This window comes from Aphis gossypii, chromosome 3 (assembly GCF_020184175.1).
Source record: "Aphis gossypii isolate Hap1 chromosome 3, ASM2018417v2, whole genome shotgun sequence".
NCBI classification, from domain to species: Eukaryota; Metazoa; Arthropoda; class Insecta; order Hemiptera; family Aphididae; genus Aphis; species Aphis gossypii.
In genome coordinates, this window is record NC_065532.1 from 36,055,296 (window position 1) to 36,078,798 (window position 23,503).

The 23,503-nt window shown below is 24.4% G+C and overlaps 1 protein-coding gene and 1 long non-coding RNA gene across 3 annotated transcripts in view; one reads left to right on the forward strand and one right to left on the reverse strand.

Annotated features, from left to right (window-relative positions):
* The first annotated feature begins 493 nt into the window (after nucleotides 1-493).
* Nucleotides 494-23,503, forward strand: part of LOC114119418 (collagen alpha-1(V) chain-like) — a 72,205-nt gene continuing 49,195 nt past the window's right edge. For both annotated transcript variants that reach the window (XM_027980966.2, XM_050203379.1), the window contains exons 1-2: nucleotides 494-794; nucleotides 21,418-21,615. In XM_027980966.2, coding sequence (XP_027836767.2) covers nucleotides 683-794; nucleotides 21,418-21,615 — 310 coding nt within the window. In that variant the 5' untranslated portion in view covers nucleotides 494-682. The remainder of the gene's footprint in view (nucleotides 795-21,417; nucleotides 21,616-23,503) is intronic.
* Nucleotides 20,556-23,209, reverse strand: LOC126550867 (uncharacterized). The gene is made up of 3 exons (XR_007604916.1): nucleotides 22,799-23,209; nucleotides 20,994-21,239; nucleotides 20,556-20,871 (listed from the first exon to the last, which is right to left on the reverse strand). It is a non-coding gene; the product is annotated as an uncharacterized LOC126550867 (long non-coding RNA).

Below are 23,503 nucleotides of genomic sequence, written 5' to 3' on the forward strand. Positions count from 1 at the left end.
TCTTATCACTTTAAAAGGATTAAAACTATAATTCAAAATTCATTATACTTCATTATGTACGGGGCCAATAACTGAATTTACTAATATATGTGTCCAGATTAATGTAATTACAATTTTAAATCATATGTTTTACAACTAATATGATTATATACGAATAAAGCTAAACAAAATTAATCGTGGAAATTAATTGAATTTTGAAGTATGGATTAGTTTCACTAACTAAATGTTTTCATAGCGAAATTGTATTTATTTGAACATCGATAAAGCAAAAAGCATCATCTCGACCGTTTAGTGTTGATGAATTCGACGAACGTATACATATTTATCAATATTTTAAATCTTAATAGGGTTTTTCGACCGACCGCCATTCTGGTAACCACTGGTACTCGGGTCGTTACCACCGCCGCCGCTGCCGTCACCGTAACCACTGATTACAAATCCGTATATACATTTTTGTACCATACGATAATATAATATAATATAATATACATGTAATTTATTAATATTCATTTTCAATTTTCTTCCGACGAGCGAACCAGTCCGCGCGCGGTCGATTCACGTTCGACACGACACGACACGACGAAGGGACGACGACGGACTCGTTGTCGCCGCTGTTACCACATCGGTCCGGTTGTCGTTTGTAGTCTTCCACAGACGAAGAAGTTTGGTGTTTGACGAAATTATGGCCCGGACGGCCGTCGTGGTTTTCGCACTCATCGCGACCATCGGTCTGTGGCGAAACGCGGATGCGGAGGATCGCCGAGCACGAACCGCCGACTGGACCGCGACAAACGGTAAATAAACATCATTTCACAGTCTCTTAGTCGTTAAAATATTGAGATATCCGATGCGATTTTTTTTTCCGAACGAATCGAAAACACCGACTTAATATATCGTTAGCGATATTATTTTCGGTCGTTGTACAAAATATAACGCGTGTTCATCGGTAGCACCCTTCGAACGAAACGCTATAAGGTTACCTGCAATAGGAATACGTATAATATCGGTCTTACATTTAGTTACACATTATACTACAACGGCAATGTTATTTATTTTTCTGCAAACATTTTTTTTTTTTTTTGAGAAGAAGTAGGAGGAATGCTGTTCAAAAAAAGAAATGATAGTTTTTCATTTTCTCATTATAGGTATACTACGGTTTCAACGAGCGTAGGTTAAACTAAACAGACGACGCGGTAGACGATTTATAGCCGGCAAGCGCGGTTTTGAATAAATGTTTGCCATGTGTTCGCGTATAGAATCGTTTTTCGGATGCGCGTTATTCATTCAACGTTATATTTAAATTTATGATTGCTACTTCACATCACTTGTATGTTGAATTGAACGAGTCTCTGACACCAAATTTGTGCGTATGGCTGTTCTCTTTGTTACTTTAAAGATCGTGAAAAAATTTCTAGTTAACTTTTGCAATGGATAGTATCATAAATCTTCATATGATTGTAAATTGATGGGAACTTAATTTTGGTTTTCTAGTATTTTGAGGGATGGTTCTTATTTATTATTAGTCATAATATGATCAGAAAATGTTAGTAACTCAATAATTATTAAGAGAAAAAGTATATTATCAAAAAAAAGAAAGATTTTTTTAAAATTTCGGACACTAGGTATAGTTAAGAGAAAGTAAAAAAAAATATATTGTATTATTATCAGTATTTTATGATCCACAATTAAGTTTTTTCTTAAACTTAGTAAATGTTAAATATTTATAAAAATCAATTTTTCTCATGATTTTTGTATAATATAATATAATTAAAATAATATATCATTATTATCCAGTGTTAGGTAGGTACATTCTTATTTCTCATATATCGATAGATAATTATTAATTATATAAATTAACAAAGAATATTATAGAATATGTGCTTAATTAAATGTATAACTATAATACGTATTATGTATAAAAGAAAGAAAATATTTTCAAAATCCTGTATATAAATTAGTTATTAAACGTATCTAAATAAGTCCACACATTTATTAAAACATATTGTATTACAGTAGGTACCTATCTTGATTTTTATTAATATTTTATTAATAAAAATAAAAATATGTATTTTATTTAATCTATTACCTATATCTAAACTAACTTAGTAATTTACAAAAAAGGATTTATTATGTACGCTTTAATTATAAACACTAATTATGATAATTATGCATAATAGTTTAAGAAGTTCTTTCTAGTATATTCTATTTTACGAGTACTAAACCAAAAAATATTCAAAATAAATATTAAATGTGGTTTTATTCAAAACACAAGTTAATCAAATATTATTTTGATTTTTTGGTGTGTTTGAAAAATTTGAAAATACGTTTAACGATCTAACAATAAATGTGTTATTATTATATCTTAAAATTAAATATAACTTTTTGTATCGTTGAATTCTGGGGAAGAGTGTGAGCGTTTTTACTCTTAAGGCTTAAATATCTTCTTGCACACAACGCTAAATTTCTGGCGTGTACATTACACAATATAATATTATGATTTTTTCTCGGATTTATTTATATTATAAGCATAAATTTGAAAATGATTCATAAAAAGCGTCTTAATGCTTACGCCGAATCGCATGAAATATGTTTTTAAATGCAAGCTTTATAGAGATATTAACGGTTATATTAGGTTTGTTATGGGTTTATAAGTAAATATAAATAATTTCCAGTCAAAAAACTTTTCCCATATTATATTATATTATAACATCAATTTAACGGATCAAATTTATTATTGCTATTATTATTTGTTATTCTGTTTTTTATACTACCACACAATAATATATGCCTATTTTTCTGATTTAATTATGTTAGTATAAGCCTTTGGTGTTAATATAATATAACAGGGAAAATAATGGTGACAATTGACAATACACTATTGTTTTATCCTAGTATATTTAATAGAAAAATGAAAATCCCTATCTGTTCGTAGAAATGTGAATAAATAGTGTTTAATATAAATAATACTAATATTGTGTACGAGTGTAATAGTTGAAAAATAATAGATTGAATTTCTTTTTACACCATAATTTATTTTTTATGTGTATATTCTATACTATTTTGTAGACATGCATATGATTAAATATATTTATTTTTAACGTTATTATTAATTTTAGATGAATATTACATTAAAATATATTATCCTTTGTTAATCATATTTATCAAACAAATTCTTATTTTAATATTTATGATATACATGTTATACACACATTGGTCAAATTATATTCTGCAAATTATAATAATAAATAATTTCTTTGAAACAATTTAAACATATTATTATTTTTCAAAGTTATATTTACCCTATAATTTAAGTTTCAGGTATAGGTACTAACTAATCTACACTAAACAATGAAATAAAATATAAATATTATAATAAATTATTGAAAATATATAAAGACAAAAGCTTAAACACTTCATAATACGTAAATATACAATAAGTAAATAACGGTTTTAAATCACTTTTGCATAACTATTTAATAGGACTATAGGACTAAATTAAAAAAAAAAATAAGTTTGTTCACTACCACATTAAAGGCAAGGTATAAACCATGAGCTCAATAATATATATTATTTAAAATTCTTATCAAATTGTTGAATCTATGTGCTTCTGAAACGTTTTCATATTGAAAAATTATATTATGTTCTTTCTTTGAATTCATTAATTTATTGATTCTATAGTAAAATTATAAAAAGAAGTGTAAAATCCCACGCAAAATAATTCTTAGACTGATGTTTCTTATGCTTACAATTGTAAATATTACATAAACAATGCATTTAGTTCATTTTTATTTTTTAAATAGTATATAATTAAACAATTTATTTTTATTTTATTAATATTTGATATTTAGCACAACTAGTTAAAATGATATAGGTTTTATGTACCAATATTTTCAAGCTTGTTCTTTCTTTATTGGCCTTAAAATGAATTCAGAAGGAAAAGTCATTAATTTTAGTGAGAAAGATTGTGATTCCAGTCATAAGACTCATTTAATCTATTTTGACTGGAATTCTGTTATATAGATTAAAATATAAATATATACTACAACATATTAAGGTGGGTCACACTGTCTACTTGTACAATTATAACTTGTTTGTTTTAAAAAAAACCATAGTGGCATAATATAACCTTCATAAACATATTATATAGCTGTAAACTATTAATCATTCAATTATCTATTTTTTAATAATTCATAGAATAACATTAAAGAGTACCTATAAAATTTTGTCTTTTGAAAATATATATTTATCATCCTCATATTATTTTATAGTGGAATAATGAGGTTTTCTCAATTTTGACAACTTCAAATACTTGTAATTTCCGATAGATATTATCATTCGATACAGTATTTTTAAACTAGATAAATCATGTATAATATTACTAGAAAAAAATAAAACCAAATGCATCATTCTAAAACGATTAGTTTCATCACTTCATTTCTGAGAAAGGAAATTCGAAAAAAATAATAAAAACTGCAGAATAAAATGACATCGTGAACAAACAAAATCGTTTACAAATTCCGGAAGTAGCTGTGATGATGTGGTATAACGTTTTAACCTTCCTTTATCCTAATCTTATTAAATACTAATATTATGGCAATACATCTGATCAAATGTAGAAGTATGTAGTGGAACGGAATTTAATGCGAGAGATTTTTTAAATACACCAACCTATACACGAGGACATTTAATCATATATCTAAGACTAGAAAAATACATCAATTCATAAAATATTTTATCATCACATATCGTTTAACAATATTCGATGACCGATTAAAAATAAAGCTAAAAACAAAATCATATCAATCGTCCGACCAGTCAAACGCTCATTGTACCTACTCTAAGTATTGCGACACGGTGTATGTATACACAATTATATAGAGGCAGGTAAATGATAAAAAATTTTGGTGCCTATGCCGTGTCGTCATCTTTGGTCGTTCACTGTAGGTGGGTGTTTTACTATACGCGTGGAGCATACGTAAGCAGGGCTCCGAAAACCGCCCCTTGGCCTGATCGTTTCTCCCTCCTACATAGGTAGGACGTTATATCTCATTATTTTTGAGTAGGAGCCGTGCTGTTGTGCTAAAGAGTCATTTTGCCAGTCATTCGGCATTTCCTGCTTGTATACATTTATATAATAATAATAAAATAGCATGTATAAATGAATAATTTACCTAGTATTCTCATCATTGAATCTTAACATATATTTTTGTTTAATAAAATTATTCTGATTTTTAAAATTTTTATAAATTATTTTTTATGTTTGGATAAATACAGCTAAATATTATTTATCTCGACAATTATGGTTAAGTTAATACATGATGTGTGTGTTGTAATAATTTTCAGACAGTCACCCGTCCGAGAATTAGGAAATTAGCAACTTAGCCATCAGCTTAACAGCACTAGCACCGTCAGTTTAGGTGCATCCACTTCGTCGCGCCATGCCCCAATAAAGACACTAAAATACCATATTATATCATTTGTTAGGCTATTTAAAGGAGTGTTATGTCGATTTAAATAAAGTTTTCTGAAATATTTTACTGCCAATGTTGAAAATGTACATCGTTTTTTGGTTTAGTCTCTTATATTTATTTTTACGAAATTTATTTTAAAGGTATGTTTATTCCTATTGCTATTCTCAATTCATGACCTATGACTTCAACTATGATTTTAGTATAAGATAAAAAATATTAATAAATACATCGAATAAAATAATCTGATTAAACGTTCATGATAGCATACATTATTGGGAAATTAATACTTATACGTTCATGATAAACTTACTTCATATAAAAAATCGCTAAAAACTTATAAATATAAATATTTTAAAATTTGAAACAGCTTTTTTTTCAAAACAAAAATCTTCAAAATCTAAACTATTATCAAAAATTTGTTAAAGCAAAGTTTTATGCAAGCATATATATGAAATATAATATATGAATATAAAAGGTAACCAATTTCAAAAGAAGATAAGAAAAATTCATAGTTTTTAAAAAAACAGTGATAAAAACAGTCATGAAATGGGAGAATACAAATTTAAAACGAAAGATTTGAATTCGTTCAATGAATACAGAAATTAAAACATATAATCCAGACACTGAAGGAAGAAGAATGATTGAATGATCTAGCTAGGGAAACATAGCATAGGAAATCGAAAAGTTTAACAAAATACACACTACAACAATGGAAACAATGAAGGTAAAAGACAAGTTTTCGGGAAAAAAGATGGATGACAGACTTGAGTGAAGAAAAAGAGTATCAAATGTCCATATTGATTTAATAGTATCTATAGCCACTTGTAGGTTTTTTTTGTTATTGATTGGTTGATTCTTCTGTCAGAATAGTTATGAATATTATATATTACAACTGTTACAGTATTAAAATAGTTTAACCATAGGTGTATAATATTATACATTATTGTAAATATTGATTTTTTTCTGTCAAAAAACATGCTACGATAACTGACGGTCGACATATATAAATATTATGGGCGTATGAATTGTTTTGGCTTGATAACAGCGCGATTATTGGTATGATACAAGAGTCGATAAATTATAAATTATAAATATAAATTTAGGCAGAAATATATCTTATAATCTTTACTGTCAATATCGATGTGACGATGTGTGTTGTTTTTTAATATATTTCTAAAGTGGATTGTTCAGCGTATGGATTCAACCAATCAATTAATATATTATTACCAATATTCATATTGTATAATACAGTACTTATAATATTATAAGTAACTTGTTATCAACGTCCTAAAATACTAAAGTATTCAGTTAAAAGTTATATTAGTTATTTCACTACTTTATATATCGATTTTCAAACTGATTTAAACGATAACATGAAATGTTAACAACAAAACAAATGAATGTATGTAAATGTCAAGCGAACATTTCGCAAAATCTTTCTCATGGTGTATTATCCCTAATATCTAAACTCTACAGCCCAGACCTATGCAACTTCTTAACTGCAGTCCTGCTCAATATTTCAGTTATAAACATCAAAAACTAATAAATATATATTACAATAATCATAAAATTAAAGAATATTATATGCTAATTATAATAATATGTTCTTTAAAATGTTAAAAGTTTATTAATAAAGCAAATGTATGAAATGTCACATTAGTTTATTTTAATCGAATTTTAATATATACTTTAATTTTTTTTTTAGTTGTCATTTATACTCAAAAAATTATATTTCATCAAACTACGACCTTAGAAGGAATAGCTATATATTTTTAGGCTTCTAGTGAAACAATCAAATGTATTGGTTTTGAAATAATGTTTTACATTTAAAGTGATCCAATGAATTTATTTTTTGTTATTATGATTATGATTGTTATTATTTATTTCATGTAAATTTGTATAGTGTACAAAAAGATTTTAAATTTGACTGTAAAAATTGAAAACTGAGTCAAAATAGCACTGAAAATAGGTCAAAAATTGATAAAATTTCGTTAAAATATATAAGCATGTTAATTATTATTGTTGATATCATATTATAGAAAATATACTTTGTAAAAATATTTTATAAAAACAAATCAATTAAAATCAAGTATTTTTAGCGACATTTATGCTATTATATTCTACTTTACTGTAATTATCGAGATAAAAATAGTATTTAGTTAAAAATCTCTACTTAAAATATATTTTTTTTTTTATTTTTTTTTTTTATTTTATTTAATATCGGTAAAGATTACTAGGCCTCACTGAGTACAACTCATGTGGAGGCCTATATATATATATATATTTATGTTAAAGTTTACAAGCCAATTATTTAATATATACTCATCATTTACATATTATATATTTTCTTAAGCACATATTATGATGATGCGTACACGCAGTTGTCTCTATTTTTGGGTGATATGTGATATAAGAAATTTTTTATACTACTGTTTATTTTGTTTCAATAGTTTTGTAAAAAAAAAAATAATAACAACAACAATAATAATAATAATACATAAATCATTGCTTTTAAATCCATCTTGTAAAATTTCAGAAATAAAACTATATTTGTGAGATTTTTTTTATTCTTCGTTACTCTAAAACTCGAATACAAATGAGTATAATATGTAAATTTATGTTTGCTGAGTTTTAAAAATAAATAAAATATTTTCATAACATGACTGACTCACTGTATTTAAATAAACTAAGAAGTTTATTTTCCAGCAAGGTATAATAAATACAATTACTTATTCTTTCATTTATGTGTAAATTATATATATTTATAAAAATTCAATTTTAACATTTAATATCTTCTAAAATGTAACAAATCTATTTTAATATACATACTTTTATAATTCGTAATAAATACACAAAATCGTTAAGAATACACTTATATATGTTTATGCGAGTCAGAATCAATGAATGATTTTTGTATTGTAGGAAAAATCAATTAAATACTTGTTACATGCTATAAAATGTACTATAATACCAGATTATATCGATTGATATAGGTAAAATGTAAAATACTTAATAATAAATAAGACTTTCACCAATATGTTTTCAATTGCCAATTAAATATAAAATAAGTAACAAACTTCATTACAATAAATAATAAACAAGTCAAATTATCAAATCTAAACATCCATTTTTGAGTTATACGTACAATGTATAATTTTGATCATATGTAATTATTCTATTTTTAAGAGTTCACCTTTATAGTCGCTAGTTAAAAAATATAAAATATGTATTTAGATAATATATTGTAATATACTTTTAGTTATAACAAATTTAATACAATATTTTAAAATTGCAATTTGTATTCAGACTATAGTCATATTTTAGCAGAATTTCATAAAACATTTTTTAATATTTTACAAGCTATATGATTCAAACAAAGGATGGTTAATAATCATTATCTATTATTCAGTTACTAAAATTAGTCGTTAATGCTTGCAAATGAGTTGCAAATTTTTAAACTACAAAGTTTTAAATTGCCCTTATAATCTAAATATACATTTGATTTAAGATACTTTTTTCACAATAAGCTAACTATTTACAAAGTTCATAAATTTGACACAAATAGTCATTTGTAAACTAAGAACTCAAAAAATTCACATTAAAAAAAATATAATTTATGTATTAAATTGTTTAGTACTTATACAGTAGGTTATTATACAATTATTTTGTCAGTATTTTAAAAGAAACAAAAAAATATAATTGATATTAGGTTTCAACACTACAATATCAACTGAATTAATTGAAAACACTCAAAATAGTTACCTATAAGTAAAAAAACTTAGAAACTAACTTTACTTTATAGTAACTAGTAAATGTACCGTTGAGAAGGGGACTGTAATGAATATGTTAAATTTTTTGAAATTAATAATTTATATTGTATAAAAAAAACTCTTTCTAATGTAAAATAATAATATATATATTGGAAAAATTTCAATGCTATATAAATAATATTTTCCAAATTACTATAAAATCATTATTTTTATTTACATATTCAATTTCGAAAACATTAATTTTAACTTGGAAGTCTATAAAAAAAATTGTGCAATGTATTTTTTAGTTGTAAGAAAAACTTAAAAGAAATTTTTTATTAAATGTTTGGTAAATTGTTGTGGTACTGTCATCGCAAAATACACAATTATAGGTACGAGCAGTTTTATCACTTATGTTACTGTGGTTGCTTAAGTTCTGCACGGCTGTAGGTTAGTATAAAAGCTCGTAAATGAATTGTCGATAACTTGCTTAATTATTATTCATTGTTATTTCTTGTTAGTGATCACATATTTTGTACTTAGGTACATAAAAAAAATATAGAGTTTAATATTTATATAATAAGTGTTTCTATCACATTTTTATATTCGTATTTTTGTAAACAATTATATTATGATTATGTATTATACAAGCACTATTATAAGAATATTAGTTTATGCACCATTATGTTAACATTTTCTTGAAAAATGAAAATTTAAGATTGTTAAAAAATAATAAACGAATGAAAAACAACTATATAACAAAAAAAGATGACACATTATGACGATCCTTTATTGTATTGATGTTTCCGGCACATAGTTTAGTATTCTTTTGTTCTCGAAATTTCTTTATTTTATTTTTTGGAAGGTTCATGTTAAGCAAACTACTCGTCTATGTAGACATAAATAAACAATTAATGTTGTTACACTTTAGAGAACTTAAAAAAAGCAAATACGAGTCAATTAATACATCTAAAGTTTGGTGGCACGTTAAAATATTGCAACAATAGCGCCGTGGTCACTTTATCACACATAATGTTATCTTAGTATATATATAATATAAATTTATATATTATATATATATATATATTGTATCAATGTTTTAAATATAGATAGTATGGTAATACTATAAGTAATATTAACAGCAAACATTTAGTATATCATTAACTGAAAAAAATGTGAAGTTTCAAAACTTTAACTTTTTTATATGTATCCAAAGGTTGGTGTCCAAAATAATAAAATAAACACGAAACAGTAAATAAAATAATTTGGATGCATGTGTAAAACACGAAAACAAAACATCGTGGATAATTATATTCACTTGTGAAGTTGCTCTTATAACTATTAAAACGTAGCCATGTTTCAGAAATGAATGAATCAAAAGAAAAGATACGATGGAAAAGTTAATCGAAACACCAAAAAATAAATAAAATAATAAGACTTATTTAACAAATAATCATGTTGTAGAAATTATAATGCTTCGTGTGTGTTTAAATAGACATTTTTACTACAGTTGTTTTTAAACTTTATTTTATAAATAATATATTACATGACATTTTAAGTTACTTAAAGCGCAGTAGGACAATTATCAAGTTTATATTAAATTAAAAACTACTATTTAAAAAATACTAAAAATAGAAATATATGCTTCTCTTGATCCAAAAACCTTATCAACTTTTAAATATCAGTCAAATATACAAATACATTTTTTACACTACGATATAGTATTAACTATGAAAGTAATAATGATAAAATTTTAGATTTTAAATTAAAGCTTGTTTAAAATATATAAAAAAAAAATGTAAAACAACCTATTAAAAATATAGACAAATAATCAAATAAATTTTTTCGTAAGTATTCGTTTCAGGTTGAACGTTTATTGTGTATTGAAATCATTTTATGACATGCACATTTTTAAATCAGTATGATTAAGTATAAATAAACTAAAGACGGTTAATCACCAAAATCAAATTTTCAAATATTAGTAGAAAACTAGAATTTTCAAATGAAGTAGGTACGGTGAAACTTTTTTAAAACTTTTTGATAGATAAATGTAGTCTTTCAGTATTAAATAGTTTTAGTTTTCTACTTTCTACCTTGCTGTAATCAGCATTCAACAGCATTGTTTCACTTGTTAAATTACTCTTCAACATTTACCACCTGATTATTGACGTCAAGTAGTGACTAGTTAAGTTAGATATTAACGTTAAATACGTTTTTAATAGTAATATTAAAGACCAAATGATGCAGATGCGTTATTTTACGTGGATTACATCCAACTCGTTATCTGACAAAAAAGTTGTAAAACGAAAAGTTATAAAAGCTTAAGCAAATGTACAATTATTATTCGGCTCACAATATTTAATTTATGATTTATAAATTTATAGTATGATGTATTTCACGTAATTTTCTTACATTTATTGTTTCATATGAAGATGGCGTGTATAAACTATATAAAGCAATTTGAATTTGAATTTGATTTAATTATTTAATAATGAATAGGTGGTGGGCTGAAACATATAAGTATGCATGACCCAAACTGTCCATTCTAAAGACAAATTTATAAAATTAGATAAAGCGATGGAACAAATACAAGACAAAGAAATAATTCTTCATTTAAGTTGCAGTTAAAATTGTAGCTACTTATCGGGGGTAGATCTTAAAAATATGTAATTGCAAATCTAGTTGTGACAGTGAAAAAAATACCATATTGGAAACAACTCTAAAGATGTAAAATAAGAATAATTAATTTATAATTATTAAATACCACACAAATATAACGGGGCTCCGGGCTAGGTAAGTTCCCACACAAAACATAGCAGGTAAGTTGTTACATACGTAAGTTTCTACACGAATAAAATTATACTAGTTGTAAGTTCCTACAGTGTAGGACCTACACAAACAAAAATACACCCAAGTGTATAATTCCCTAGGCAGCGATACAACACGATTACTATCTATTTATTTCAAATACCTATAATTAGATAAATGGAAATCCACTGGTTGAATTCAGTACTCGTTGATTATTAACAATTTCCTTACATACAATTAATTTATTAGATCATTGACGGAATTTTATTGATAATTGAATTTTTTCTCAGTTAAAGATTTTTCAACTGAAACATTATGACATAATATCAACCATTGTATTACATTATTTCATATTTTTTCAGTATGATATTTTAGCTGAAAATTTTTTTTACAATTACAAAAAAACTAGTAAGAATAATCGTTTATAAAATTAAAAAAACCAAATGTGATATCTTATGATTGTTATAGCTAAAATATTTACCTATAAAATATATTATACTAAAATATGATTATATAAATATATATATATATATTATTACATATTTTTTGCTAACTAATTGTTTATAAATTTCTGATTACTTTTATGAATAAAACTAGATAGAAAAATTAAATGGTCTTTATTTACAACAATATATTGAACAAAGTACTATTAAGCCTAATGTATTTTAAAAATATTCTTGTTATTGTTCAATGAATTAAAAGTGTTTGATTAAAAAAAAATTCAAAAGTACCAAAATGTTGGTGTTTTCAATTTCTAGACGACGAGAGACGTGACATAATCAATTATCTAAGTAAATTTAAATAATATGTTATATTAAAATTTGAAAAGTTTCTAGGTGATTAAGGAAATTATCATAATTACAAACTATTCGGGTTTTAAATTAGTATTTTTATGAGTTTTAACTTTTGTAATTTGTAAAAACCCCCAAAACCAATAAATGCTTAAATATTTTAGTATTTTATAAACAGTACCATTCTAATACTATATAGTTATTATAACGAACATATAAAAATAAAATTAATTGTACAATTTTTATCGATATACTGTATTATTTATATTGAAAAAAAAATTACATTGAATTATATATTAAATTTAAATTTGTCATTAAAATAAATGTTATTAACACATATTATATCGTTAAATCATAATAAATATACAATTTTTTTATAATATTTATAATATAGTATAAATAATACAAGTTATAAGTTACACTAAAATTATGTTCCTACTTTTTTTACAAGATGCTTTGAAGATGTATGACTAGTTTTAAGATTTAATTACAATAATTTAGTCACATTTATAGTTATTAGCAACTTAATTTTTATTACTTCTTTAATAAATAATAATGACAAAATTGTGTTTTTGTGGTGCAAGTTCACAAAGACCGTCAGATTCTTACCAAATAAATCTTACTGTAATAATTAAATTCAATACCAAATGCTAGTTAATCATTTCTCTATAATTTTATCAGAGTATCAATGGTGGTTATTTGATTTTTGAAATATATTATAAGTATTGAAATAGTAAAGAATAAACGTATACGTATCCCTAAACTAAAAATGATTGAACAGTTCAGACGCTACAACAGTATATTGTATAAGTATATTATTCAAATAAAATTACACTGCACAAAAAAAAAAAAAAATTAATTCGTTTACCTACTAAAATATTATCCAAAAAATATAATTTTTCTCGGAATTTAAAGTGATTTAAATTCATTTAAGAAATGTAAAAATATTTATTATTTTTAGATTGTATAATATACTTACAGTGAACGTTCCTTTAATAAATTGTTATGCTCAGAAATAAATGAAAAATGTTTCCAAAATCGTTATTGTAAAATTGCAGTGATGCTAAAAATAGAAATTGCTAATTCGGCACATTCATTCATTCGGTCGTATATCAAATTGAATTTGATCGCTGAGTCAAGTGGTGTATGCATCATTGTTTAGAAAGTGTACATACATTTTATACACAATAAAACCATCTATATCTAGTAGATAGTACCTACACAAAAACAAAAAATAAATGTTCTTAAATTTGAAAAAAATTAGAAAATCAATTTTATTTTTATTGTTTTCAAAAAAAAAATAATATAATATATATTACATTTTCCCATACTTCTAATTAATCGTTTAATTGGTTATTTATTAAGAGTTTTAGTCCGGTGCCTGATGGATAATCTAAGTTCCACTGTATTAAATACTTATGGTCCTTTAAAATCATAGTTCAATAGTTGATTATTGTAAATATCATTAGAATCTAATAAATACTTACAATTTTAATGCAATTAAATTATTACATGTTTACTCACCTTTAAACAATTATTTTAGCTTACCATGTTAAAATATATTTTTCAATAATATATTTTCATCCCACCATAAAAAAATGTACACCATTGTATACGATTACGTTTACTATAAATGTAACACGAACCACTGACATAAAGATCAATTTGTCCAAATTAGAGCTTGACTGTTTAAATTTAACTGTGACATGTGCAACTACTTTCTCAAAAAATGTATTTTCCAACACTTGTTTCTTTGGCCTTAATTCCCTTCATAAATCTTTGAACATTTATTTTAATTGCTGTTCAGAAAAGTACTTACCTACCATAATATCTTGACGTCATTCGGATGAACCATAAACCTTACTTTGATTAATTTAACTATTTGCAGTAAAACGAAATTCTAAACTAAATGTAAATTGTCTATTCAACATAATATACCAATAAAAACTTTTTAAATGATTGTATGAATAATATTATATCACATCAATGTTACAACGATATTCATAATATTTTTAAATGTTTCAAACATTTTAACTACACCATACGTACTATGACGGAGAAAATAATCCATATATACTATTTGTAATTTTTGTTCGTATTAATTTAATGTTTGAATAAAACATTTACTAATTATTCACTTTCATGAAAAAATATTAAACCCGATTATTACACTGAATATTAAAAAATAATAATGTATTGTTTTTTGCTATGATTAACTCCGATTAGTTCCACATAAGTTAAGTTTATGTACACTTGAAAACTCTTTAAGGATGAAAACAATTATTTTTCCTGATATAATATTTATACTAGATTTTCCCTACATTGAAATTTTGTCAAAACGATTACTGTCTCCAATACTCAGTTATATTTTTACTTTAAAAGCTAAGATATTTAATCAATTGTTTTACTTCGTATAGATTTAACTAATTGTAAAGTGTTTTTTCCATGTGATTTCGTTGAATCGTTAATCAAGCATGGGAGAATATCTAATGGACTGGAAAAAGCATTAAGTTATGTTTTTTATTTATTACTTCAGAACATTTAACTTAACCAATTGAAATAGAAAACTTATAAAAAACTAAACTCAATGCACTTAAATAAGGTATATCGTGATTTATTTTTATCTAAATCAAATTTAGACTAAAATGGTGAAAAAAATTCTTTACTATAATGCACTATAGAATCTTCACCTGAAAAAAATAATTATTCCATAACCTACTTATTTGTTCTCGACACTTAAAATGTTTGACATAACTGTTTAGAAAAAAGTTTCAATTTTTATTAAAACTGCGCATATTAACTGAAATTTTCATTTTTAAAATATTATTAAAAGAAATTAACATTATTTTTAAAGTATTCTGGGAATTTCATCGAGGTTTGGTTTCGATTAAAATGATAATTGATACAATATCTATTGTTATATCTAACTTATTAAATTTTTGACGATATAATTGCTTACTAAATTTTAATTAAAATATAGCTGGGAAGATTATCTAAAAATAACCAAAATATGGCTAGACCAAAGTTGGTTAAATAATACTCACTTGATTACAAGTGATATTTTTCAAACTTATAAAAATTATTTCGTATACAAGAACAGACTATTTTTAATTTAATTTTTATATAGACGCTTTTCAATAAGCAGTTTTTAAATAAAAATAAACGTTTACTTTATTAAAAAATATATAATATATACTTAGTAGGTATATCGTATTCGTATATACAATATACATATATTATATATAGTTGTAATGCTGAACATTATTTAAAAATTAACTATTTTTTTTTTATAAATATTGAGTCAAAGTCAAAATATAAAATAGTAAAAAGTCCTTAGATAAATAATTTTTTTTAATCTAAAATTAACTATCTAACATGAGCTTAGAAAATTTTTACATATTCTGTTTCAAATGTAAGTTATTAACCATTATTGTTGAAGCAATAATAGTTAACCGTGAATAAAAATATTAAAAAATAACTTATTCATTATCATGAAGTAAGCATTACATTATTAATACTTTAAGTTTTTTGTTTTTTGATGTGTGATTGTATTATTATTTTTTTTTTTTTTTATAAACAATAAAATATTGTTCCGTTTAAGGTATAATTGTTATTAAGTAAATACTTATTAGCATGTCCAAGAATGTTTTAATGATTTATGCCCTATATTAACTATTTTAATATAATTTTATTAACAATCTATTACATATTTACATTTTTTTGATAATTACTATTGTGTCTTACTAATAAAGGAGTCTTTAGTTTTAATTTTAATCGTATTGTTGAAAATAAATGTTTAAACATAACATAGGTATTATTTTTTAACTTGCCTTTTTAAAGTTAAAAAATATTAACTCTACGACTACTAAATGGCCAATTTGGACAATCGTGACTCACAGCTGTTTAGTTTCTGTTTCGTTGAACACGTCGCTATTAAAAGACTAGCGTAAAATACATTATACATACATCCGTTTAAGCAAGCACGTCGTATATAGAGTTTCGGTCATATTAATAAGCAAGTATCAAATACCCGAGCTGAATAAATATAGTAATAGATTAGGCACACGTGCGCTAGACTGTTTACATAATACACTGTAACAAAAGCAATATGAAATTGCCCGTACAAGATGGACGATGGTTTTATCATGGAGGGTCCGATAAAAAAAAATAGTTAAAAGATGGACTACCAAGTTATGAAGTTTATTAGGTACTCAGTTTACGGATTTATTAAATCGTTCTTAGAATTTTGTAGTCCTATTTGTGTACTTAGAGGACAGGTGTGTACAAACATATTCCTTTAATAACGGAAAAGTAGTTTTGGAATCGTCTGAAAATATTTAAACATGATTGCAATATACTTCTAACAATGTAGGTACTTGGTATCATTTAAGTCTGATCATTTTGAACAAAATATTATTATCTATTATTTACCTACCTTAATTTTTAAATTCTTTATGATCTGATGAACATCTAACACTTTAAACATCAAGAAATTTTTAATATAATTAATTAATCAATCCAAATTTGAGTTTCTACAAAAAATGAAAAAAAAAATATAAGAAAGCTTAATCTGTAATCACTTTTTTTTTTGTTTATAATCCGCTTCACAAGTGTCAAGTCACAATTCCAATTCCAAATTCCAATTACAAATAATTTAATAATCGATGTTCATGGGCCATGATTGGGTCTCATTTATTGATACTTTTCATCGAAAGATAATCTTCTATATCGTGATTCGTGATTCGAATACTATACAGTGTTGCCACATTACCACATTATTTTGATATTTGCACAGATTATATAATAATAATAATATAAATATAGCAAATAATCAGTTAGGTAATTCGTTTTTTGTTATTTATTTTTTTCTATTTAACCATTATTTTAGAAAAATTCTCAATCTTAACTATTAAGTACTAACAAATTAATAAGTTTTAATGTTCAACTAATATTTTAATATGTACACAAATTCATAATTGTTATAATATTATCAATTATGTAAACTAAATAAAATTATGCATGTGTGGTAGCAATGATAATAAATATCATCTTTACCCATAGATAATTATCTATGTCTTTACCTGTTAATTATTTACATTGCAAGTAAACATATTTTAATTTGTTGATTAAATTTATTTTGGCTATATTGCTATATATGAAAAATTTAGATCCTATACTGGAATCTCGTTTATGAAGATTTTTATACTCAAGTGGTCAAATATAAGTCTAAAGTTAACAATAATAAAATTACCTAATTATTTAGTGAACGATCCTGTACGATCATGAGATCTCATTTTAGATCTCATTGCAGTCAACGTGTTATAATAAGAAACTACTTTCACGGATTTAAAGGTGCCATTTAATATTTAAATAAAAATATTTTTATAATAAAATATCATAAACATACTTAACCAAAAATCATCGACTATAAATTGATTAACTTTATGATATTATCATTACATTTTAATATATTACACATGTTAAATACCTACGTACTTTATAAAATAATACAATTATATATAGGTACACCATTTTAAATTAATTGTAACCTTCCAAAAAATAAATTCTAGGACTTTAAAATTACCTATACAACTGTTTTTCTACTTAATCAAATTGCAAATATATTTAAAAAGTTATTGTTTGATTGTTATAAATTTTAAAAAATCGTCCAATAATCTTTGGCGTTGTAAATGTTACACATTGTGTGTGGTCATAAATTGTGTTATGAATTTATGATAAACTACCTACTGTCAGTTAAATTAAATATCTACTGTCACAAGTCTTATTCTGTACGGGTGGGCTGCTAAAGACCATGTAAAATATTCTTTGATTGTTAGACTGTCGTTTGTATTTTACAATAAGAAAATTTTAAATTGAATCAAAATTTACTCTACGAGAAGGAGTCTTTGAGTTATTATACAGTACTCAAGATATTATAGACATTTGTGACTTAAGCTTAATACTATTCATAAGACTACTTAACAATAACAAATTCTCGTAAATTATGCAATACCTACTAATTTTTTCATTGTCAAGCAAATCGATAAAGTAAGTTTAATTAATAGTCTTTATTTGTAAAAATAAAAAAATAATAAATTATTACAATATGAAATGATCAGGTTATTATTTATTATGGTAATTATGTTCAACTTATTTAAAAAAAAAAGTCAAAAGTTCTATTTTTATATTCTACTATCATACTGTTAGTTTAGGAAACATTCTTATACGTAATCGTACTTCGAAAATATATTACTTATCTAATGTAAATAGATTTATTTTTATATTTTTATAGTATAAAATAAAATGTCATATAAAGTTTCAGATTAATAAATATCGTTACTTTTATTATTGCTATAAAATTTAATAAGTTTATTGCAAACATATATATTTCAACTTTTAAATGAGACTATTTATACAACACGAACCTAGCTTGAAGGTAAATTACATAAGTATTACAGTTAAATAATTATAGTATAAGTATAAAGTAAATTATTAACCCACGTATCAGTATAATATCGAGATTACAAAAATGTATTTTAAATAAATGTTAATTTTTATTAAGATCATTCAAAAATATATTATTAATAATATATCATTATGTTATTTATATTTAAAAAAAAATGATAAACATTTTTTTTTTAATTTATTGGAATGTATTACGTCCTTAGTGGACGTGGAACGTTATACAATTATCATTCATGGACTTCGAACTCATTCTATTTTCGACTATGTCAAAATGAAATAGTTCATCATATAAAATCAAACGTGCAAACGATATTCATTACGATTACATAACCTTTATAATATGTTTTAGTGACTTTTCGTAACAAATTAAAGTATTATAGACGTAGTTGTAGTACTCATATTCAATTTTAATGTGTTTATTTACGTTTTTATAATAATTATTTTTAGGGTACACACTTTTAAATTTATAAATACATATGTTGCATATTTAATGTGGTTTATACTGTTTATACTGATCAATAATATATTTCTTAGTTTTCTCCTAGACAACCACTTTTATGATAGTCGGTATGAACTTGAAGTTCAAACACATCTTAAGTACTTACCCTTGTAAAACAAAACTTCAATAAAAAAAGTAATTATATTATAACAAGTATGAGAACTAAAAAATATATTAGATCAAATTCTCTAGCAGAACCGCTATTTTAAAAATAACTTGTTTATTTAGTGAATATTCTTTGTTGACAATCAACACGAGATTAATTGTGTAATAATTAGTACTTATTATTGTTTTTAAATATTCAACGCTAATATTATCGTATTATTCGTATTCTATTAAACCATTTCTATATACAAATTTAAATGTAGGTACCTAATTTTTTAATTGTACTTACTTTTATACTCTTTTCATATAAACATTGATATTTTCTAGTAGAAATGACGTTATTTTTAACGCCTAGGAGTTGGTAATCCATTATTAATGAATGTCAATAACAATTTATTGTAATATGCATAGTATATAATAATATGCGATTTCAAATGACCAAAGGCGTAAAATGTGTTTGATTATTATAATATTAAATTATCGTGTATATATTTTAATGACTATAACAATATGACATATACATTGTAGACTTACAATGTACCTCTACATTTATGTACCTATATACATTTATGTAATTTTAGCATTCAATTATTTAATTATTCATGAATATTATGATTATACGATTATGTAGTTTAGAATTTATATAATTTATTCGTATTGTGTTTATTTTAGAAGATAATAAAAGCAGCGGCCGAGTGAGAATGAAGTTGCAGTTATTTTGTTCTTAAAATTTAAAGCCATTCAGCGGCATTTACAGATTTACACACATGCTACATCATTCTGATTATAGCATTTTTTTCATTATTGGATACTTTAAAGTGTCGTTACTTTCGTATATTAACTAAAAAACACACATGATCCACGGCTCTTCTATTTTCTTCCATAATTGAAAAAATATACGAAATACTCATAACCTTCATCGTTTTGTATTGGAAGGTGACGATGACATTTACTTTCACTTAACAGTGACAAACGGAAGTCGTCTGAAAAATCATAAATATGAATAGGTACTATAGGATATAAATAGGATTGCTTATGCACGTGCAAAACGATTCGATTCGACGAACCCATTATTACAATTAATGAGTGGCTGAAAATTATTTACCGTTATCTCGTCCGGTTTCCTAAAGCAATAAAACGTGCCATTTTTTTCAAATTTTAAATCGATATAGTATATTAAACATGTTTATTAATGCGAGAACAATAAACAATTTATAATCAATGTTCTTCCGACCTTGTAGATAACTTCTGGGTTGACCTCCGGGTGTTAAACTACGTGTTATTATGTCTCGTTAACTGAGTATACAACGAAAAAAATACGAGTTCCAGTATTTTAAAATCAATATAGTACCTACATCATATGGAGAAAAATTGTTAAAAATAATAAACATATTTAACAAACGACTTTTAAATCGCCGTCAATATTTCCAATATTGCCACCGTGTATTCTCAATATTGATAGTATTTGTAGGGATGACATTATATATTTACAATCTACTTAAATATAATATTTATTTATTATGTTACAGGTTTTAGCATTCTGGAAGCTACAAATATCGCTGAACAAAACGTGGGCGTCAGCGTTACTAACGGACGTTGTGCTAACGACAAGGCGTACAAACTTAACGAAAGAGCAATTTTAAGCATAGAAACGTCTCAGATATTTCCCGAGTTCCAACAATTTCCTTTGGATTTTTCAATATTAGTTGAAATAAGAACTGACCAAGGTTTGGAGGCAATAATTATGAGGCTAACTTAAAATACCATTCAAAATTAAAGACGAATTAAACAAATTATTTTTAGAGTACCCTAACCTGTTTTAAGAATCTAAATATATCAAATCAGCCCATAAAATAACATAAGGTTTATATTTTGTAAAATATAAACGATGTTAAGCGTTATTCAAGGAGAGAACTATTTGTTTTAAAATTATTTTTTAAATGATGAGTTATGATTTATGACGTGACCACACAAATATGTTTGCTAATTGAAAATATGATATGTTATAATATGTAATAATATTCGATTAAAGCTAAATAAACAGGTGTCTTATTAAAGTTAAAATAAAATAGATAGACTTTAACTCAAATAATATATTAATATAAATTTAAAAATACATTTTTTTGAGACTAGTGAGAGTTGTTCTTGAACTTTGTAGTTGTGATTTAATAAAATTAACTTTGTATATGATTAATAATAAATAATTTTTATTTTCAAATTAGAATCCATAGTTTATAAAATGTACTGTCGAGTTTATTCTACTTAAATAGTATAATATTATACTCCATATTGTTTTCATAATATTCATTATTCGCCAAGACAAAAAACCCAAATTAAATTGAAATCGTTTACAAATTCTATGGCTTTTAGCATAATATTGCTATTATCTAATTTTTTTTAATAATAATTCTTTAAAAATACTTTATTTATAAAACAGTTCTAAATGATCGGAGTTAATATTTTGTAATTTATAATTAATAATAAATTTAATCTATTCGAAGTATTAGTGTATATCTTATAAAAAAAATAATGAAACTTAATATACTATTATTTAAAATTATATTGTATTTGTAGGGTTCGTCATACGTGTTTTATTTAAAGTGTATTCCAAGAATATACAAAATTTTATAATTACTTCAATAAATTTGACAATTTACAAATTTTTTTTTTAAACATAACAAGCTTTTGATAACATTTTATGTAGTCATTGAAGTGGCCCTCGGCCACGAGTCACGTTTTCGTCAAAAAGTTGAAAAAAAAAATAAATAAATAATTATAAATATTGATGTTGGAGTATAAAAATAAATTATGAAAATAATTTAGTACAAAAATATAAATAGATTTTTGGCTGTAGGTGGAAAAAGTAGTCAATAGATATGATTATGATGAATATAATAATGGTCAGTATACTTGAAGCCAACAATAAATAAAATGTTCCTCAGTTTTTCTTCTTTTTATTTGAAATTAAAACATGATGATTTGGATATTGATATATTATAAGCAATTTTATAGATTTCCATACATTTATGTTTAGCTTATAAATTATAAAATCTTGTTTTTGGCGCTTTTTCACGCACGAGCACGTTACGACTATAGAGAAACTGACACTCTGGGCACCTGATGTTGTCAGCAGAGAACAACGGCTAACGGGTTGCAATGATAAATTAACACTGTTGTTTATAGTATTTAATTATAGTCGTTTCCTAGCAAAATGGTTTTTCATTTCTCGATAACGATGCCGTCATTACAATGTTCCTTTTAATACTACCTACCTTATAGTAGTTAAGCTAAGAATACCTATATATTTTTTTATAAGGTGTACCAAACCATTTTTTAATTTTGAGTTTATTTATATAATAATAATTGTTTATTATAGTAAGTATAATATACATATTATGATATTAATTGAGAGATATTTATTTATAAAATATAATACTATATAACATAAAATCATGTAAAATGTAGAACATTTTATTGAGTTTTATTTAGTAGAATATAATAATGAAATATATAGTGTGTATTATTATCGTCACGAAACCATATTACGTATGTCATAGATAACTTTAATCTATACATCGATATGTAAGACTTTAGAGTACCTGCATCACTATTTTA